Genomic DNA, 19,873 nt, shown 5'->3' on the forward strand with positions numbered 1-19,873 from the left:
GCACAGCTTCTCCCTGTGTCCCTTAGTCTTCCCGCTCTTTCACTCAAACCCAGCCCTTTTCTTTTGTGTAACCAGCTGTCATATCTGTTCCGCTCGCTAGGGATGTTTTCCTTTATGACGTAATTTGTAATCAAGTTATGATTTTAATTATGTGTATGTGTAATTCTGTGTGATTAGTTAGGTAATTAGTAAATAAATAATTAAACCCAATTTTGTATTGCTGATTCAACTTGTTAGCCAGGGTTCGGGCAGATGACTAAGAATTTACAACTTTCAGATGAGACTGAATTAAGATGACGATTAATATTGACTGCTATTGATGTAAAATATTACTAGGTCTTTAAGAGTTTATTCGGAAGATAACAGCTCTATAAATATTATTTTGTGGTGCCCGACTCTCTAGTTAATTACATTTACATGATTAGCTCAATCAGGTAATATTAATTACTGAGAAATTATTTTATAGAATAGCATGTCATATCACTTAATCCGGCATAGACAAAGACACGACAACAGTGAGAGGAAGTTTCTTTTTTTGCTGAGTTTACAATGCATGAAGCAAAAGGTACACCCATCATCAATACCTTTTAATCAAAAATAAACAATCATCAGTTTTCTAACTGAAAATGTAGAATTAATTTTGTAAAACTAACAGTGAAATATGACTCACTCATGCTCTGGCTTCAAAACAGAAGTCCAAACATACAATGTACAGTAGCTGCGTGGTAAGAAACGGAAGAAGAAAAACACTGTCCAATCAAAACTGTCTAACCTATGAGTGTACAAAACATTAAGAACACCGTCCTAATATTGAGTTGCACCCCCCCATACTCCAATACGTCCCACAGTTGTGTTAAATTGGCTGGGTGTCCCTTAAGTGGTAGGCCATTCTTGATACACACAGGAAACTGTTGAACTTGAAAAACCTAGCAGTGTTGCAGTTCTTGACACAGATCGGTGCATCTGGCATCAACTACCATACCCTGTTCAAAGGCGTTTAAATATTTTGTCTTGCCCCATTCACCCTCTGAATGACGCACATACACAATCCATGTCTCAAGGCTTAAAACTCCTTCTTTAACTTATCTCCTCCCCTTCATCTACACTGATTGAAGTGGATTTAACAGGTGTCGTGTCTTTACTATCATTATATTGAAGACTTATAGTTTTTATCAAAGATTCTCTGTAATTAGTATTACGGTATTAGACTGATTTAATCATGTAACTAACTAGGAAGTCGGGGCACCAAGGAAAATATTCAGATTACAAAGTTATAATTTCCTAAAATAACTTTTCAGATATTTTATCTGATCAATTAGTCTTCGAATTAATGAATAATTTACTTTACCTCACGTTAGTCTCATTCCAAACACCATAAATTGTATTCACTATGAGTCATCCATACATCAATTGTCTTAAATCATTTATTTATTACTAAGTAATTCACAGAAATGCATAAACAAACAAACCAACAAGGTAAATGTGGTTACAAGAAATGATAGGAGAATGTGCCCTAGTGGGCTAAACCGGCATCGCGGCTTGTTAGACAAAAGGGGAAGTAGGGGTCGACTAAGAAGTCACTACAGAGTGATAATTATAACAATTGAAATGCTAATCCTTTGCACATGAACGCTCACTCATTCGGGAACAATTGCAATCAATATATATATTTATGCTCAGTGTGTTGTCTTGATCGCTGATGAAAAGTTTGTTTCTGTTGGAGAGTTTCGTCCTCTCTCTCTGTCTTGGTTAGAGGGGATAGTTCAGAGTGACATGCATTCATTTGTTATAGAATGGTTGTTTCGGCGGTTGTCGTTCTTTGCGTTCAATGATACCAAATTCCTAGCTGCAGACTAGTAATTAATATCAAAGACTTGTTCTTATTCTGTCGGTATCGATAGTCTAAGAGTTTAACCACGTGGTATGGTTAAAAGATTCAGCAATGGTCTACAACCTTTGTCCACTCCTGATGAAGAAAAACATGGTCTGGTGATAATTTCTCAAAGTTGGGTTTTATTCAGAATGGCAGAAAAGGGGCTGGGTCCCAGGATGTCTGACCCTAACTGGGCTCAGGGGCAGTCCTCTGATTTAGTTCAAATCCAATTCCCTTTTTGACTTTTCCTTCATTAAACAGTCCAAAATCACATTGTAAAATTGTGTAAACAGTATCATACTCACTCATTCTCACACATTATACAACAATTAGATGTAAACCTCATATCTGCGGCTATTATATAAACAGTGTTATGGTAATGTGGCCACACCGTCTCCCATGAGCTTCCCCAAGTTGTAACAAACGGACCAGTTCGTAGCTGGATTCTTCACCGATCAGTTATACTTTCTCCGGAACATGACATTTGTTCGTACCTCAAGTTCTGTGAGGTGGAAGGAATTCCTTTGTTCTCTATGAAAATGTACTCTCTCTATACTGTGTGTCCATGAGGAGATCCTCGGGAATTTACGACGTCTCCCTGGCCACAGCAGCCTAGTTGAAGGAGGAAATGGGGAGGCAGGGAGAGGGGGATGGGGCTCGCCACACCCAAAGAGGCAACGTCATGACACAGGTGACATCAATAAGGGATCATAGTTTTCACCTGGATTACCTGGTCAGTCTATGACATGGAAACAGCAGGTGTTCTTAAAGTTTTTTTACACTCACACCCACTACTTTCCTTTCGACACACACATTTGCCCATAGTCCTATCGCCATATTGGGATGAAGATACTGCCTTCTCAGCAACGGTGGGAATCTTAATGTGCAGGGCAAAGATGAGGCTTACCGCTATGTCTACCATAGGTGACAAGGTGTTAAACATGTCTGTTCAATGGGCTGGGGTCTCCTTCAGCAGGTATTCAGAGAATGGTCAGCTTCCCCATCCAGTTGTGTGTGTGTGTGTGTGTGTGTGTGTGTGTGTGTGTGTGTGTGTGTGTGTGTTTCCAACCGTGTCACTGTTAGACTGAATGAGTGTGTGTCAGTTTGCAGTTTTACTCCATGCTTGTTTTAGCCTCTGATTGTTTAGTGTATATTTGACTGTATCGGAGTTGGTGACATGCCTCTCCTTGGATGAACACCTGTTTGTTGTGTTAGTAACTGTAATGTAGGGAGTCATATTGAGTCACGCTCAAGAATGTTTGTGGGCTGGCTAATTACTTCATGTCTCCAACGCAAATTATGTTCCTGCCATGCAATACTTGACTACAGACAGTATTGGTTTTGAGATGGCAATCAATGGTGTGTTTTTATGATTAGATTATTAGATGTGTAAAAAAAAAAAAACTTAGTCTCACTTGCCAACTGTTCAGTCCTAGCCTTCTGTTTGGTGGGTGTTGCATCTGTGCAATACTCTGAGTTGCCATGTATTGAACCCAATGGCCTCTTTTTCTCTCCACAGAAAGATCTGTGTGCACTGTAAGTGTGTGCGTGAGGAGCATGCAGTGCGGGCAGTGCCGGGCCAGCTGGAGAGGATGATGATGAAGCTGGTTTCAGACTTCCAAAGACACTCCATCTCTGATGACGACTCGGGCTGTGCCTCCGAGGAGTACGCCTGGGTCCCACCTGGACTCAAGCCTGAACAGGTCAGAACCAGAGAACGCTTCACATACATACATTAATGCACACACACACAAAGACATGCACGCACTCTCACACATACATGCATACATTAACACTCAGCATATACAATGAGTGTACAAAACATGAAGAACAACTTCCTAATATTGAGTTGCCTCCCCCCCCCCCCCCGCTGGCCCATGTTGACTCCAATGCTTCCCACAGTTGTGTCAAGTTGGCTCGATGTCCTTTGGGTGGAGGGCCATTCTTGATACACATGGAAAACTGTTGAGCTTGACAAACCCAGCAGCGTTGTAGTTCTTGACACAAACTGGTGTGCCTGGCACCTACTACCATACCCCTTTCAAAGGCAATTAAATATTTTGTCTTGCCCATTCACCCACTGAATGGCAAATACACAACCCATGTCTCAATTGTCTCAAGGCTTCTTTAACCTGATTTGAAGTAGATTTAACAAGTGACATTAAGGGATCATAGTTTTCACCTGGATTCACCTGGTCAGTCTGTCATGGAAAAAGCAGGAGTCATTAATGTTTTGTACTCAGTGTATGTTTAAACTTCAACACACAGGGTCAAAAACATCCTTGGATTGTGTGTCTGAACATTATTGTTTTTTAATTCAGGTGTATCAGTATTTCAGCTGTATCCCGGAGGACAGAGTGCCCTATGCTAACAGCTCAGGAGAGAGGTACCGCATCAAACAGCTCCTCCACCAGCTACCAGCCCACGACAGTGAGGTAACGGTCACTAATACTGTAACTCTGTGTGAGGTTTTGGTTGTCCTAACGCCCCTGGGCTGTAATATAATGGTTTTCTGCTGGGATGCTTGTCTGACTCAGCATTGTAACTGTTCACTAATACTAGGCTGGAACTCTGTGTGAAATGTTGGTTTTCCTAGCTTCTGGGCTGTAATTTAGTTGGTTTGTGTTGTTCCTCACTAGACTTCTGCTTGTCTGAGTCAGCATTATAACTGTATGTCTTTTGTGTTTCCAGCATCAGTACTGTAACCAACTGGATGAGGAGGAGAAGAAGGAGCTTTGTCTGTTCAGTCAGCAGAGGAAGAGGGAGAACCTGGGCAGAGGCATGGTCAGACTGTTCCCTGTCACCATGACCGGAGCCATCTGCCAACAGGTAGACACTGCTGAGGGTGGGGGATCAGGGGGAGACTAGGGTGGGACGGAAACATTGAGAGTGAGGGATTAGGGAGATGAGACAAGGAATTAGGAAATTTCTTGGTTTTTAGTGTATGTATTCTCTGTACTCCCTCAAGCACATTTGCATTTTGTTTACCTGTTTTGTCTCTCTCACTTTCTCTCTCTTTCTCTCTCTGTGTTTCAGTGTGGCAGACAGATCTATGGTGGGGACATAGCAGTGTTTGCCAGCCGAGCGGGGCACGGTAGCTGTTGGCACCCTCAGTGTTTCCAGTGTGCCTCGTGCACTGAGCTGCTGGTAGACCTCATCTACTTCTACCAGGACGGACAGATCTACTGCGGCCGGCACCACGCTGAGAGAATGAAACCACGCTGCCAGGCCTGTGATGAGGTGACTGTGTCTACAACGCAAATCTCTCCGCACTGGCTCATACACTCTGACCTGCCCTGTCCACTCCACAAATTTCTCCATACTGTTTAACCATTGTCTGTCCTTTCCACAAAGATCTCTAAACTGTGGATCCACTGTCTGTTTATACATTATATCTGCCCTGTCCAGTTCTAACACTGACTCCTATGAGGAGATGTGTACTCATACTCTCCCAGCCCAGAGTAAGTCTTCTTTCTTTGATTTGCTTGCCTGTAGACCAGGATTGTCAAAAATAATTTTATAGTATGAAGAATACAATTGAACAAATCTGAATAAAATATAAATATTTTCTCCAAACGATTTGAGGGATTGCGGCTATTCTGTGTTGAGTGGTTAACAAATTGTTATTACTATATACTTCATTTAGAGTTAATGTAACTTTAGTTGTTCTACAAACGTTGGGCTATATGTTTTGATTTTCAATACAATGTAAGGCTGCATGATGCGACTCTAATGATGATTCGAAAAAAGTACCTTGCTTAGTTTTTTGCGCAGGCTGTACACAACATCAAACAAACATTCACAATTTGATAAGCACTTCATAAAAGCACTTGATAATGCCTAGAATTTCACGGTGGCATCCCCTTTGTCTGGCCGTAATGCACCCTAAAATCCATGCCTTTTGTGTTGTGCCCTCTCTGAGTGGCGCGCACTCCATCACGTGATCGGGCCTTTGTCACAGGCTACAAGTGAAGATAGACGCATCGGGGACGCAACTGCGCGCGTTCTTCCGAGGTGCATATGGAAGCTGTTGGAAGAACTGTCCACATTTACTTTTTGTTAGCCAACAATGAGGCCTAATGAACAGCAAAAGCACTAGCCTAGTACAAAGGTCAACCTATTCTGTGTGAGAAATAAATATTCCAAACATAGTCTGGGACAGTTGTGGGATGCGGTAGATCCCAAGTTAATACAACCACTAGATTCAAAAAACCTTTTTTACGCAATGTGGCTGAAGCAACAGATCAGAACTTTTAGCTTAAAATGTTGATAAACTATTAGGCTATTTCTTCACATTATAGGCACAGCAATGCGCACATGGTAGTAGGCTATAAGTGCAAATGTTCCATTAGCAGAAAACACCATTATCAAAAGTGACTGCAAATGCAATTATGCATGTAATGCTTTTATTATAAAGGTGCATTATTATGGTGAAAATTTACTTCCCCAAACTTGAAACTCACGTGCTGCTTATGTAACCAGTTAGGCAATACACCCCTTGTATAGCTGATTAATGTGCTTAATTTTATGAAGTTATTTGGCCACTTTAGTTGTGATACAAACCTTATCAAACATATTGGCCTATGGGCTAGGCTACATGAGGTGGGCGACTATGATTTGAAAAAGTCGCAAAAAAGGCATTGTTTCTTATGCTGGGCAACATCCACGAGTGATAATATATAATTCACAAGTGATAGGCTAATATTGTCACCCATCAAACTATTCTTGATTTAATCTTGTCTTTACATATATTATTTAGTATATGTGTGACATTTGTTTTGATTTAGAATGGACCATTATCATGCACCTGTATCGAAACGGGCAGCGGAGGAAAAAACATGTCATCTATGCACTTAAATAGAGTGGAGGACGCTTTTCCCTGTGGTTTCATTTCATGCCAGCCAGGCAGACTATACTTCTGTTATAAATATAAGCAATGTGCTTAATTTAAAAAAAGTTGAGAAATAAATATAGTAGGCCTAGCCTATAGAAAGCTGATCCTCCAATTTTTAATAGAGGCCATCACTCTGTTTTGTCACGCAAAACAGAGCTCACGGGCTCTCATGAAGTGTTTGATTTGATTTTTGAATACCTTTGCATTGATGTCAGAATAATTAGAGGGACTATAGAGTGCTGAGAACCAGGCAGTTAGCAAGTTTGGTAGGCTACTAATGACCATCAGCAGCATCAGAGCTTGGAAAAGCATAATTACAGTGACTAAATGGTCACGTGGAATTTGACTGCCTTCATGACCACCGGTGTGGTGGTAATACGGTCACCGCAACAGCCCTAGTCATGACTGACCTTCACAACCTACTGGGCACAGATGTCAATTCAACATCTATTCCATGTTGGTTTCAACGTAATTTCCTTTCAAATGACGTAGAAACAATGAAGATTCAACCAGTGTGTTCCCAGTGGGAAGTCCTTAGAGGACACATTGGCCCTGTCACACGGACACCCTGGGAAAACCTGTTTGCCAGAGGAATGACAATGTCGTTCAACAACCAGAAATATTCAAGAGTTAAGTATTTTCTAGAAAATATGATTTGTTGACCCACATTCTTTCTTCTTCACTCCGTCTCTCCCTGAAATGCAGATCATTCTAGCAGATGAGTGTACGGAGGCAGAGGGCCGACACTGGCACATGAAGCACTTCTGTTGTTTTGAGTGTGAGGCAGCGTTGGGAGGGCAGCGGTACATCATGAGAGAGAGCCGGCCGTACTGCTGCTCCTGCTATGAGTCCTTCTATGCAGAGTACTGTGACACCTGTGGGGAACACATAGGTACTGCAGTTACACAGGCCCATGTTTCCACAAAGGGAAGCATACACTGAGTATACAAAACATTAAGAACACCTGCTCTTTTCATGACAGACTGACCAGATGAATCCAGGTGAAAGTTATGATCCCTTATTGATGTCACTTGTTAAATCCACTTCAATCAGTGTAGATGAAGGGGAAGAGTCGGTTTAAAGAAGGATTTTTAAGCCTTGAGACAATTGAGACATGGATTGTGTATGTGTGTCATTGAGGATGAATGGGCGAGACAAAATTGAGGCTGTTCGGAAGGCAAAAGGTGGTGTGGGGGGTGAAACTCAATATTAAGAATGTTTGGTACACTCCGTGTTTACACACATAGAGATGTAGGATCTTAATAGGAGCCAGTTTACTACAGCAGGGAAAAACATGTTGTGGATTATACATTTTGTAGGGGTTGATACATATTTTTTTGTCTGACATTTTAAAAAGGAAATGACAACCTTTAGAAGCCTTTTTTAAACCTTGCTAACTTGCAGTGTATTCATTTCCTGCTGTGCAGGAAACTTTATGCAACAACAGGATGATCAAATTTAAGATATGCCATCTGTACACATAAAAAAACAATATACACGTGTGCACAGACAGAAACATATGCTCACTCACACAGAGAAGTATACACACTCGCATAGAGACAACTTTCTTACAGCCTCTCTTTGTCTTCCAGGTATAGACCAGGGTCAGATGACCTATGAGGGCCAGCACTGGCATGCAGCCGAGTCGTGTTTCTGCTGTGCCCGCTGTCGGCTCCCCCTGCTGGGGCGGCCGTTCCTCCCGCGTGGGGGCCTTATCTTCTGCTCCAGGCCCTGCTCCCTGGGAGAGGACCCAGATAACTCAGACTCGTGTGACTCAGCCCTCCAGAGCCGGCCTCCGCAGCACAGGCACTGTGAGACTGCAGAGAAGATCCAACAGTCGCAGCGCTGCTCCCCACAGCAACCACCAGAGGGAGCCAACATCCCTGTTGTCCCAGGAAAAGACTGTGTTCATGCTGCACAGGAAAATGAAGGTAGCGGCATACTGCAGATGGCATTTACATGTTATGTAGGTCATGCCTGAGCCTTGTAATACTCATAGCCTGCAGGGAATGAAATTGAAATGAAGTAATCATTTGAATAATTTAGCAGGTTATTTTATCCATAGCAACATTGATCAAATTATCAAAACAATACCATTTAGAAATGGTCAAAAGATTACATAGCCTTTTCTATTCAAGCAAGGTGTGTTTTATCTTCATTTCATCTCTATTTCCCAGGTGTTCACATCTCTACTGATGTTCCAAATGGAGTCTCCCCACCACCCAACGGTCATCGTAACCTCAGAAGGTCCTACTCTCCTCTTCCCCACTGTCGCTTAGCCAATGGCTGGGCACCATCTTGGCCTATCGACCAATCTCTCAACAGTTTGCACACTGGAGACTGTGGCAAGCATCCAGGCAGTAGTCTGGAGTTTTTAGGAGAGCCCAACGGCTACGCTGGACACCCCCTCACCAGTTTCAGTAGAGGAACTTCTACTGCAAAGGACTGTGGGAACTGGGTGGAGAAGAGTAGTCAAGTTACGAAAGGTATTACACATTGGTGAATTGTTCCACAAAGTGCTACTTCAAGGCAATTACATGCATCATAAATGTGGGTCTTGAGCTAAAGTATTGTGTTCAGAATGAAACAGTTAACTGTAGAGCTCTGTTAGATACAATTGGCCATAAGCAAGAGTTGGGATAGTATTCTATAAATCCGTTTCCAAATCTTGCTCATCTCCTGTTATTGTGAGTTGATTGAACAGTAATTGAATCCTTTGCCTTTTTATAGATTGAGGTCTTTTATTTATCTCTCCTTCTTTCCAGTGTTTCCTCCCACGAGGAATTCCTCCTTACTTGCATCACTAAACCACCCCAGTCCTGCTGACCCCCCGCCCCTCCCAGCCCCTCTACCCACCAAGTCTCGTGATTTGATGGCCAAGCCAAATCTGCACCAACCAGAACCAAGCCCCCCTGACCATAGTCCCCAATCATTTCGCAGTGGGACAGCCAGAGTCAGCTTCCGAGAGCCAATCAGCTGCAGCTACTCTGTGAATGAGGAGGAGGAGGAAGAAGATGAGGAGAGAGGGGAAAAGGAAGAAGAACAGGTGGAATGGGAGGAAGAGGATGGAGGTTTTGGGCGCAGATTACATATGGAGAAGGGCATTCCACCTCAAATGGACCTACTGGGTAAGACCACTTTTCTTTTTTTTTCTTCTCTTTTCATCACAACTGCCAACTGTCCTTTTTTTGTGTCCCCTCAGATGGTTCATACCAACATCGTAGTTTACGGCGGGGGTGGAATCGAGGCCGTGTGGCCTCTGACTCCGTTCTCCACCTAGGCACAGAGACACGCTTCCGTCACTCTCTGCCTGATCGGCCCCGTCTGGACGCTCTAGAATGGAGAGGACAGCGGGAGAGTGCTTCCCTCTCTTCCCCAGGCACCACAGAGCCCCTGTCACTCACCCTCCAGCCAGCCCAGTACAACAAACATGAGGACTCCTGCTCAACCTGCTCCTCCTCCTCAGAATCAGAGGAAGAGGGTTACTTCTTGGGGCAGCCCATCCTCTTGCCCCCCCAGCTAACCCGAAGGCCCCCGTCCGTGGATGGAGAGAGGGAGGGAGAGAGGGATGGAGAGAGGAAAGGAGTGAAGAACAGGGGTTTGAGGAACAGCCTGAGAAGGAAGAAGAGGAGGGCAAATAGCCTTGGCGCAAAGGACAAAGACACGAACTGTGCTATCTCCTAACTTTGACCCTCACAGACCCAGTGAAAGTTATTCTTATTCAACAAGCAGGCCAATGTTCAATATCACAAAAATTAATCTGTAATATGTTGCAATTCCTTTGGGATACTTTGAACACAATACTCCTATGCAGCAGACGTATTCAAAGATGGAGTAAACTACTGTACTATGACTATCACATATTAGTGTTCAGAATATGATTTCAAATATTTTTTATTTGTTTTATATTTGTATTTTGTTTCGGGCACGTTTTTGCACAGTAAAATGAAACTTGCATCCATTTGGTAAGTCTGTATGCTTCTGTAAGGAAACATCACTGTGGGCCTGTAGTGCGTTAGAACAAGCAAAGGATTTACTCCGAAAAGGCAGGAAATTCACTTTGCATGATATTACTCAAGTGAATTTGTGGAGAGAGAACTCTCATTCCAGTATAAACATGTAAGCATTTATTGTGGGAAGTTATTCTTACTGACCTTACAGTAAGGATTTGAGGATTCCTTCTCAGTCTACCTTTCTTTGTACATACATTTTAAATTTAACCAGGCAAGTCGGTTAAGAACAAATTCTTATTTACAATGATGGCCTACCCTGGCGACACTGGGCCAATTGTGAGCCGCCCTATGGGACTCCCAATCACGGCTGGATGTGGTACAGCTTGGATTTGAACCAGGGACTGTAGTGACGCCTCCTGCACTGAGATGTAGTGCCTTAGACCACTGCGCCACTCGGGAGCCTAATAACCGAGTCTTCATGGGCATTTGGCCCTCTCTCACAGCTTCCACACAGAGAGTTCTTCAGCAAAGAATGTGGTGACGGTTCTCAACCACATTCTTCCACCAAGCCAATCCGATATAAACTAAGATTTACTTTTTTCAAATGTTTTTGTAGCCTACTGGTTTTGTCTTTGGTGTTATATGCATTGTTATACAGTTATGAATCACCAAATAGTTGGTTAAATACCCTGGGAGAGCAGTGAGATTCAAAGGCTATCTGTACACAATAACCTGGGCTGTGAATGGTGTGTATGTTCATGTGTGTCTGCGTAAAGTAAACTTTGTTTCCATTTTGACGTAAAGCACCCCTATGTAAGTGTATGGTACACTACATATGTTCAAAAGAGGAAATAGTGCAACATGTACAGTACCAGTCAAAAGTATGGACACACCTACTCATTCCAGGGTTTATTTGTACTATTTCCTACATTGTAGAATAATAGTGAAGACATCAAAAATATGAAATAACACATATGGAATCATGTAGTAACCAAAAAATAGTTAAACAAATCCAAATATATTTTATATTGGAGATTCTTCAAAGTAGCCACCCTTTGCCTTGATGAAAGCTTTGCACACTTTTGGCATTATCCCAACCAGCTTCATGAGGCAGTCACCTGGAATGCATTTCAATTAACAGGTGTGCCTTGTTAAAAGTACATTTGTGGAATTTCTTTCCTTCTTAATGCATTTGAGCCAATCAGTTGTGTTGAGACAAGGTAGGGGTGGTATAAAGAAGATAGCACTATTTGGTAAAAGACCAAGTCCATATTATGGTAAGAACAGCTCAAATAAGCAAAGAGAAATGACAGTCTCATTACTTTAAGTTATGAAGGTCAGTCAATCTGAAAAACGTCAAGAACTTTGAAAGTTTATTCATGTGCAGTTGCAAAAACCATCCAGCGCTATGATGAAACAGTCTCTCATGAGGACGACCACAGGAATGGAAGACCCAGATTTAGTGGAAATCTGTCCTTTGGTCTGATGAGTCCAAATTTGAGTTTTTGGTTCCAACCGTCATGTCTTTGTGAGAAGCAGAGTAGGTGAACGGATGATCTCTGCAAGTGTGGTTCCAACCGTGAAGCATGGAGGAGGAGGTGTGATGGTGTGGGGGTGCTTTGCTGGTGACACTGTCAGTGATTTATTTAGAATTCAAGGCACACTTAAACATCATGACTACCACATCATTCTGCAGCGATACGCCATCCCATCTGTTTTGTGCTTAGAGGGACTATCATTTGTTTTTCAACAGGACAATGACCCAAAACACACCACCAGGCTGTGTAAGGGCTATTTGACCAAGGAGAGTGCTGCATTAGATGATCTGGCCTCCACAATTTATTTATTTATTTTTACCTTTATTTAACTAGGCAAGTCAGTTAAGAAAAAAATATTATTTTCAATGACGGCCTAGGAACAGTGGGTTATAACTGCCTGTTCAGGGGCAGAACAACAGATTTGTACCTTGTCAGCTCGGGGGTTTGAACTTGCAATGCTCTAGTCCAATGCTCTAACCACTAGGCTACAATCACCCGACCTCAACCCAATTGAGATGGTTTGGGATGAGTTGGACCGCAGAGTGAAGGAAAAGCAGCCAACAAGTGTTCAGCATATGTTGGAACTTTTAAGACTGTTGGAAAAGCATTCCAGGTGAAGCTGGTTGAAAAATTCCAAGATTGTGCAAAGCTGTCGTTAAGGTAAAGGGTGGCTACTTTGAAGAAACTTAAATATAAAATATATTTAGATTTATTTAACACTTTTTTGGTTACTACTTGATTTCATGTGTATTATTTCATAGCTTTTATGTCTTCCCTATTATTCTTCAATGTAGAACATTTTACAAATGAAGAAAAACCCTGGAATGAGTAGGCATGTCCAAACTTTTGACTGGTACTTTATGTACATTACTAGATATTTTTTTGTCCAGTTATTATTTTTATACTCTGGTGCTGGTTCCTGTTTTTATATTTTTTTAAATATATATAAAATACTTCGATCAAACTGTCACTTTTCAGAAATTATGAGGAAATTACAGTTTCTGTAAATTCTGTAATAGGGGAAATACATCTATTTAAAAAAAAAAACTTTGTTCTCATTTCATATAAAAAAATCGTTCTGATTACTGAAATCATTAGAGAATAGGAAACTGCTATTATCACATGACAGAAGAAGCAAGTCTACTTCCTTATGTAGGAGTGATTTGGTCGGAGTAGTCAGGTGGGACGACGCAGACCCGGTGGAGAGCGTGGTGAAACTGAAAAAACACTGTCCCTGTTAGAGAGGATCAAAACCCGAATGGATCATGGGTAAATTGTGACTGACTGATCTACAAATGATAAGTTATTTATGATGCAAGGTGATTTGTAGATCAGTCAGTTGGCATTCGCCTGCAGTCGTTTTGATGCTTTCGAAACACGGCCACTGAGCGTGTTTGAGCAAATTACTTTTGTCAAGTCGTTGACTATCGTTGGTCATCGCCTTTCAAAGTGGTTATAAAAATTGTTCGACTTGTGACTTGAGGACTGGATGAACTTTACAAAAATCATGTGATCAAAAGGTCATGCAGTTTTTTAAGAGGTCACCAAGTCACTGCAGTTGCTTCTCATCAACTGTACCATGCAGCCATCACTTGCATTGTGGGAGGCACTATTTGTCAACTTTTTTTCAAATACATGACTGAAACAGGAACCAACTTTGCTTTGATTCAGGGGATACAAATGAAAAGGGATATTTGAGACCTCTCTCTAACCAATGAATTGTACACGTTATGTGTCCAGTTTGTGAGTGTGTGATATGGAGGTACAGAAAGGTTTATGTCGACATTTATACAGACAAACTTTTAGAAACAATAGCAGCTATGTTAACACTGCCATGTTGATCTGAGCCTTGATGTTGGAAAACCACTACAGTGTCCAACTTTCGGCTGTCGCAGATGAACCTCCTCCAACTTCACTCGCCGACTTTCGTCTAAAGCTTTGTTAGGCTTACCGCTCGATCACACCCACTGTCTGTCCTGCTGGGTTTTGATGCAGTCTTTACCCGACTAGGTCAAGTTAGGATTTGTCAGTGTGAGCTTTTGTTCCAACCCCATTACTGTGTTTTAGGTGCCAAGCTTATGGAAATGTTGCAGCAGTGTGGAGATTCCTAGATGTGAAAAGTGTGCAGGAGGGCATGAGACAAAGGAATGTGTGGTATCGGTGGGAAATGTTGTGTGTGTTAACTGTAGGGGTACCGATGTTGTTGGAGATCAGAAGTGTCCGGTGAGAGAAAGGCAGGTCGAGGTTGTCAGGGTCAGAGTAGTACAGAAGGTGTCGTATGATGAGGCAGTTAAGAGAGTAGTAGAGGAAGATGGGTCCAGGGTGAGGGATCCTAAGACGATCCCTGTGAGTAGCCCGAGGCCAATAGAGAGTGATAGGAATAACATGTTCTTCAGTAAGGTTAGCTTCTTAGCATTATTAGCCATGGTTATCAACTGTACCACAGAAATGGAATGTAAATCACAGAAAATATACGTTGTGGTGGCAGCTGCAGAGAAGTACTTGGGTGTACAAGATTTTACAGCAGAAGGTGTGTTGAGCGATAGTGTCCCATCCTGCCAGCCTGGTGTAGGATCAGATAGAGCCAAAGTAGTGGAATAGTGGTGAGATTTTAATTGGTGTAGGGTTAATTAGTTGGCAGGGCACATTGTTTTCTTCCAGAACAGTAGGCAGACACACAACCCACACAGAAGGTGGTGGCATGCACCTCTAACGTATGTTTTCAGACCGCCATAATACCATAGAAGAAGAAGTAGTAGTCAGGTAGGGGAAGGAGAAGGAGGAGCATGTGAGCTGTCTGACAGGTTTTGCTGGTCTGTTGCTTCCTTCCATTCTGTCTCTGCAGTAGAATTCTGCGGTTTGTATCCTCTGTGGCGTGCTGAGCTGTGGAGAGGCCTAGAGTTCTGTTGGGGACCTGTAAGATTTTACTTTCATTCTAAAGGTATGTGTGTGTCCAAGTAACCAACGCCTTATTTGGAATTAAGGACAATCCATCTACAAGCCTTGGGTGTGTATATGTGAGAGATCCTTTCGGTGTTAGGTGTATATATTTTTTTTTTCTTCCTAAATAGAAGAAGCTGACACTTGACACTGGGTTGAAGGAGAAGGATCCGTTTTGTTTTACATACCACTTTACATGTTCAGTGTTCAGTATTACTGTATTCTGAGAACTTAGCCTAATAAAACAGAATGTCCTCTGCCCTCATTGACTGATAAATTGTACTGTGTGTACACAGTAGGAGTGTGTGAGGGAGAGGAGGAGCGACATAGATGAAGAGATAAAGGACACGCAGGTAAGAGAGTGTAGTGAGACAGCTCAAACCTCAGTAGGGGATTGGCATGGCTCTAGGTGGAATGAGAAACATGTTGTTCAGAATGTCTGTCAGATACAGACTATTAGACCAGGGCCTTAAACACTTTCATAAAGCACAGATTACTGGTTTGACATTCAAATCTTTGTGCTTTATCTACCAACAGCGCATGACACCACACAATAGGAACATCTTTAGAAGTTCATAATAGGCCTTGCTCCCCAGAAGTGATACATTAATGGAATAATTTGTCTGACCCAAGTTAATGTTTATGTTGTGGTCACCGATCTTCAATACATTTACTGGTGCAGACAAAAATAATACATGATTTGTGTTCTAAGCAAAACAAATGTTCAGAAATGAATTGATGATAACTACAGTCAACTTCTAGAGGGGTGGATCAAGTGGTATGGTTTCAGAGATACTGATGCCATCTATTGTGGGGTCTGCGCTCTAGAGCGGTGATTCACAACTCCAGTCCTCCAGTACCCCCAACAGCACACATTTTTGTTGTAGCCCCAGACCTGATTCAACTCACTGAGGACTTGATGATTAGTTGACAAGTTGAATCAGGTGTGCTTGTCTGGGGCTAAAACAAAAATGTGTGTTGTAGGGTACACTCAAGGACTGGAGTTGGGGACACTGGTCTAGAGGAAGCCCAGCACAACGCCCTAGCAACTGGGAATCTTTATTTAAAGATGACATGCATTGTTCCCCTCTACCAGCTGTTGTGAGTTTTCAACATGCTGTGTTGTCATTGACTGCATCCTGGGGTTTTGTGAGTACAGCGGTTGGGGCCATTACTGTTGACTTATAATATCCCTGAGTCAACCACAGCACTTTAAAGTGATTTGTGTGAGTTGAAGTATCAATGCTATAGGGGTAGTATCTCTGTAGAAGGTAAGTGATCTGGAAGAGAGGGGGTCCCTCTGTCTTTGAGGTAACTGGGTATTTATATTGATTGCTTGCCTGTATGCTGTCTCTTTCCTCTCTCTCCTCTGATGATACAGTTATCTGAGTTGCTATCTGATGTGATGCTGTTTCTCCTTTTTCTGCTGGACTTCCAGGACTTTAGGGCACTAGGGTTCAAGTGACATCCTTATGGGAACTGGAAGAAGACGGAATCATATCAGCCACAAACAAAATCCTGTCAGCTTTTGGGGACAGTATGATCCTGGAGTGAAGACATCTGAATAATTTTGACTTTGGGTGGCCAAAAAAAGCAGGATAAAGACAGGAGTAAAGGACAAAAAAGCCCACCTGTGCTCCCCCACCTCCAGCATGCCTGTGGAGACACTACAGCCTGGCCTGAGACAGCCGGGGGCAGTGAGGGCTGCTGCTGCTGGAATGCCCAACCGCCTTCTCATGCCCAACCGCCGCCTCCTCCAACCAAGAACATTGGAAGCAGCTGAGCCCAGGCAGAGTGCAGTGGAGAGACTGGCAGTAGACAAGGCTAAATATGTCAAGAACCAGGTGGCCCTCTTTAAGCAACAGCCAATCAAAGTGCCTCCACCTATCATGCGCAAGCCTCTGATGTCCCCTGCCCCCGCCCTGCGGCCCACCCGTAAGGCCCAACTGCCTCGCCCTGACTACACCCAGCAAGGGAGTTCCCCACTGGACCTGGAGCACCTGAGTAACCTGATCAACGGGGTGGGTGAGGCTGAAACTCCCCCTACCTCCCCAACCATGGACCCAGTGGAGAGTAGTCAGGCCCCTGACTGCCCCACTACCAACTCTCCCTGTCCCTCTCAAATCTCTGCTGGAGCTGGGTCAGGGGCTGCTGAGAGTATCCAGACCCTCTGTTCTGAGTGGTCCACCCCAGTCAAAGTTAGGGTAAATGCCTCTGGCCCACTAAATCCTACAGGGTCTCCTAATGCAGTGACCATACGTAGAGTGGACGTCATACCCTACCACACCACACCAGTGAGGATGCCCCTTAGAGCACAGCAGCAGATGCGCGTCCCATTGCAGCCCATGGCTCTGCATGCACACACCCAGATCCACAACACTATGTCACCTCTGCGTCTCTTCCACCCCCGAACTACCTATGCACCAGGCCCTGCATCTCCTAAACCTGTCCCAGCCCCTCCACCACAAAATCACACCCCAACCCCCACCTCCCCGTCTAGCCCCGTCCAGCTCCCAGCCAACCCCCCCGTACTCCCACCCTCCTCGTCGGTCACCTGCCTATCGTCTGGCAGCTCCAGGAAACGTCCCTCTCTGAACCGCTCCAAATCCGACATGAGTGACCGTTACTCCCGGGCCAGTACTGAGCTGGAGCGCTTCTTCAACCTGTGTGGTTTGGACACTTCGGAGATGCAGGTGCTAAAGGGGCCAGGCTCAGACATCGCCTCCCTTGCACAGTTCCGCAGTGCCAGCGCTCCTGGGTCAGAGTGTGCAGGCCAAGAGGGTGAAGAGGAAGGTGAGGCTGCAGAGCCGGCACCCTATGGCGTCTCAGTAATTGAGAGGAACGCCAGAGTTATCAAGTGGCTTTATGGTATCCGCACATCCAAGGATAGTGCCAGGAGCACCAACATGTAGGGCCATGAGAGACTGATGTAAATAGAGGCAGGGGAGAAAAACATGGAGGTGCACTTTAAACACAATTCCTGTACAGAGAAAAAAGCAGGAGAAGTGTGACTGCCGGTATAAACCAACTAATGAAAATGAAAGGAAGGGACTGATCTGGACTAATAGTGAAGGACACTGTCTGTCAATGCAGTTTGATAGTGTTGGACATCATTTTGTGCAAATTATTTATTGCATGGTACTTGGTACTAACACCCGTTTCATCCAGTGCAAAGCAGCAGTGTTTGGTGAATGACGCTTCTATTGATGATGTGGATCCTCTGTACCTCATCTCCCATTGGTCATCAAGGAGGCTCAGAAAAGGCCTGACGTCCAAGGCTACTCACCTTCCTCCAGCCATTATCATTGGTAGTGCCATGGTGAAGCACATCTTAGTTGCTGGAGCTAAAACCCTGTGCTACCTGGGGGCTACGGTGAAGGATATCACAGGATTTATTTTGTCTATCCTACATCAGCAGCCAAGAGCTGCTGCTGTTGTAGTGCATGTGGGATCAAATTATATCAAAAATGGTAAATCAGAGATAATGAAACAGGATTTTATTGAGCTGATCAACACCCTAAAAGGCACTGAAAGGCAGCCGATTATATCTGGCCCCGTGCCTTCGCTGAGTCGCGACTGCGAAAGGTTCAGCAGGCTTTTAGCACTTCATATTCTGTTGGCATAACTTTTATTGACAATTTTTTACACTTTTTGGAAACAAAAGATGCTATCCAGGGATGATGGACTCCACCCAAACCATCTCCAGTAGGAGCCTGCACTCTCTCGTCACATTTTAAAGCTGTGTTAAGATATTGACTCGGAGACAGACCAAGCCCTACTCAGGTAATACTGCCCATCCTTCGTACTGTTGTCTATACTGCCAGGGAAGTTGTCAGTTGTAATTTTGTACCCATTCGATTTAATTCCACTCTTAGATCTGCTATTGTTAGCTCAAAAGGGGAGCCCACTGTGGTCTGCTCACCCAGTGCTTAAAGTTCAAATGTGAATTCCATAAACTTGAAACCCCCTCGGGTTTCAAATCATGTAGAGGGCTTGGGCTGTTGCACGATATCAACCAAAGCCCATGTAAGTCAGTTTATAACATTCCATCATTGGTTACTCTGAGAGTTCCTCATATTGACATTGGTTGCGGCCTCAGGCCCTATGATGCTAACCTTGGAAAAGTAATTCCAATTTCTTCTCCTTCCTCTTTACTAATAGGGATAGACTAATGGTATAGTTCTATGCAATCTTATAGCCAAACCAACTAAATCAATATCAACCATCAGACAGGGTCCGCAACCACCTATTGAACATACATACAAACATAGCTTGTTTGAGTTGGAATTTCCATGTGACTTCAGAAATCGTAAAGGACTTGGGTTGATGCATCTGAACATTAGGCGCTTACTTCCTGAACTGAATTACATTAAGATCTGGGCTATGCAAATGAATTCGGACATTCTGGTATTGACTGAAACTTTCTTGACATTCTCGACTCTGATATTAATATTGAGGGTTATCATGAGTTCAGAGCTGACAGACAGGGTAGAGGTGAAATCCATTTCCCTTGCCAAAATGTTTTAGATACTATCTTTAAGTCATTCATAAAATAGATGATGCTTGGGTCAAGGCCAGGAACACAGGTGTAGGCAAGCTTTTAAGCAACTGAGGAACCATTGTGAAAAAACAAATATATTATTATGTAACCACTCTCTGATTGTAAGAACCCTGC

The 19,873-nt window shown here is 43.3% G+C and overlaps 2 protein-coding genes across 3 annotated transcripts in view; both read left to right on the forward strand.

Moving 5' to 3' along the window:
- Nucleotides 1-10,728, forward strand: part of LOC139416677 (prickle-like protein 2) — a 47,265-nt gene extending 36,537 nt beyond the window's left edge. Inside the window, exons 3-11 of one of the 2 annotated variants that reach the window (XM_071165631.1) lie at nucleotides 3,393-3,576; nucleotides 4,195-4,308; nucleotides 4,565-4,702; nucleotides 4,910-5,113; nucleotides 7,473-7,659; nucleotides 8,360-8,698; nucleotides 8,945-9,253; nucleotides 9,533-9,895; nucleotides 9,970-10,728. In XM_071165631.1, the coding sequence (XP_071021732.1) occupies nucleotides 3,393-3,576; nucleotides 4,195-4,308; nucleotides 4,565-4,702; nucleotides 4,910-5,113; nucleotides 7,473-7,659; nucleotides 8,360-8,698; nucleotides 8,945-9,253; nucleotides 9,533-9,895; nucleotides 9,970-10,451 (2,320 nt within the window). In that variant the 3' untranslated portion in view covers nucleotides 10,452-10,728. The remainder of the gene's footprint in view (nucleotides 1-3,392; nucleotides 3,577-4,194; nucleotides 4,309-4,564; nucleotides 4,703-4,909; nucleotides 5,114-7,472; nucleotides 7,660-8,359; nucleotides 8,699-8,944; nucleotides 9,254-9,532; nucleotides 9,896-9,969) is intronic. The other variant, XM_071165632.1, reaches the window with a different exon arrangement.
- A 2,245-nt stretch (nucleotides 10,729-12,973) lies between these two features.
- Nucleotides 12,974-18,804, forward strand: LOC139417323 (protein FAM110A-like). The gene has a single exon (XM_071166591.1). It carries the CDS (start codon nucleotides 16,851-16,853, stop codon nucleotides 18,108-18,110), a length of 1,260 nt encoding a protein of 419 aa, XP_071022692.1. The 5' UTR covers nucleotides 12,974-16,850; the 3' UTR covers nucleotides 18,111-18,804.
- The last annotated feature ends 1,069 nt before the right edge of the window (nucleotides 18,805-19,873 follow it).

This window comes from Oncorhynchus clarkii, chromosome 9, assembly GCF_045791955.1.
Source record: "Oncorhynchus clarkii lewisi isolate Uvic-CL-2024 chromosome 9, UVic_Ocla_1.0, whole genome shotgun sequence".
NCBI lineage: Eukaryota > Metazoa > Chordata > Actinopteri > Salmoniformes > Salmonidae > Oncorhynchus > Oncorhynchus clarkii.

Bases quoted from the DNA above. Each gene is read 5' to 3' on its own strand.
- LOC139417323 (XM_071166591.1), top strand. From the start codon at position 16,851: ATGCCTGTGGAGACACTACAGCCTGGCCTGAGACAGCCGGGGGCAGTG.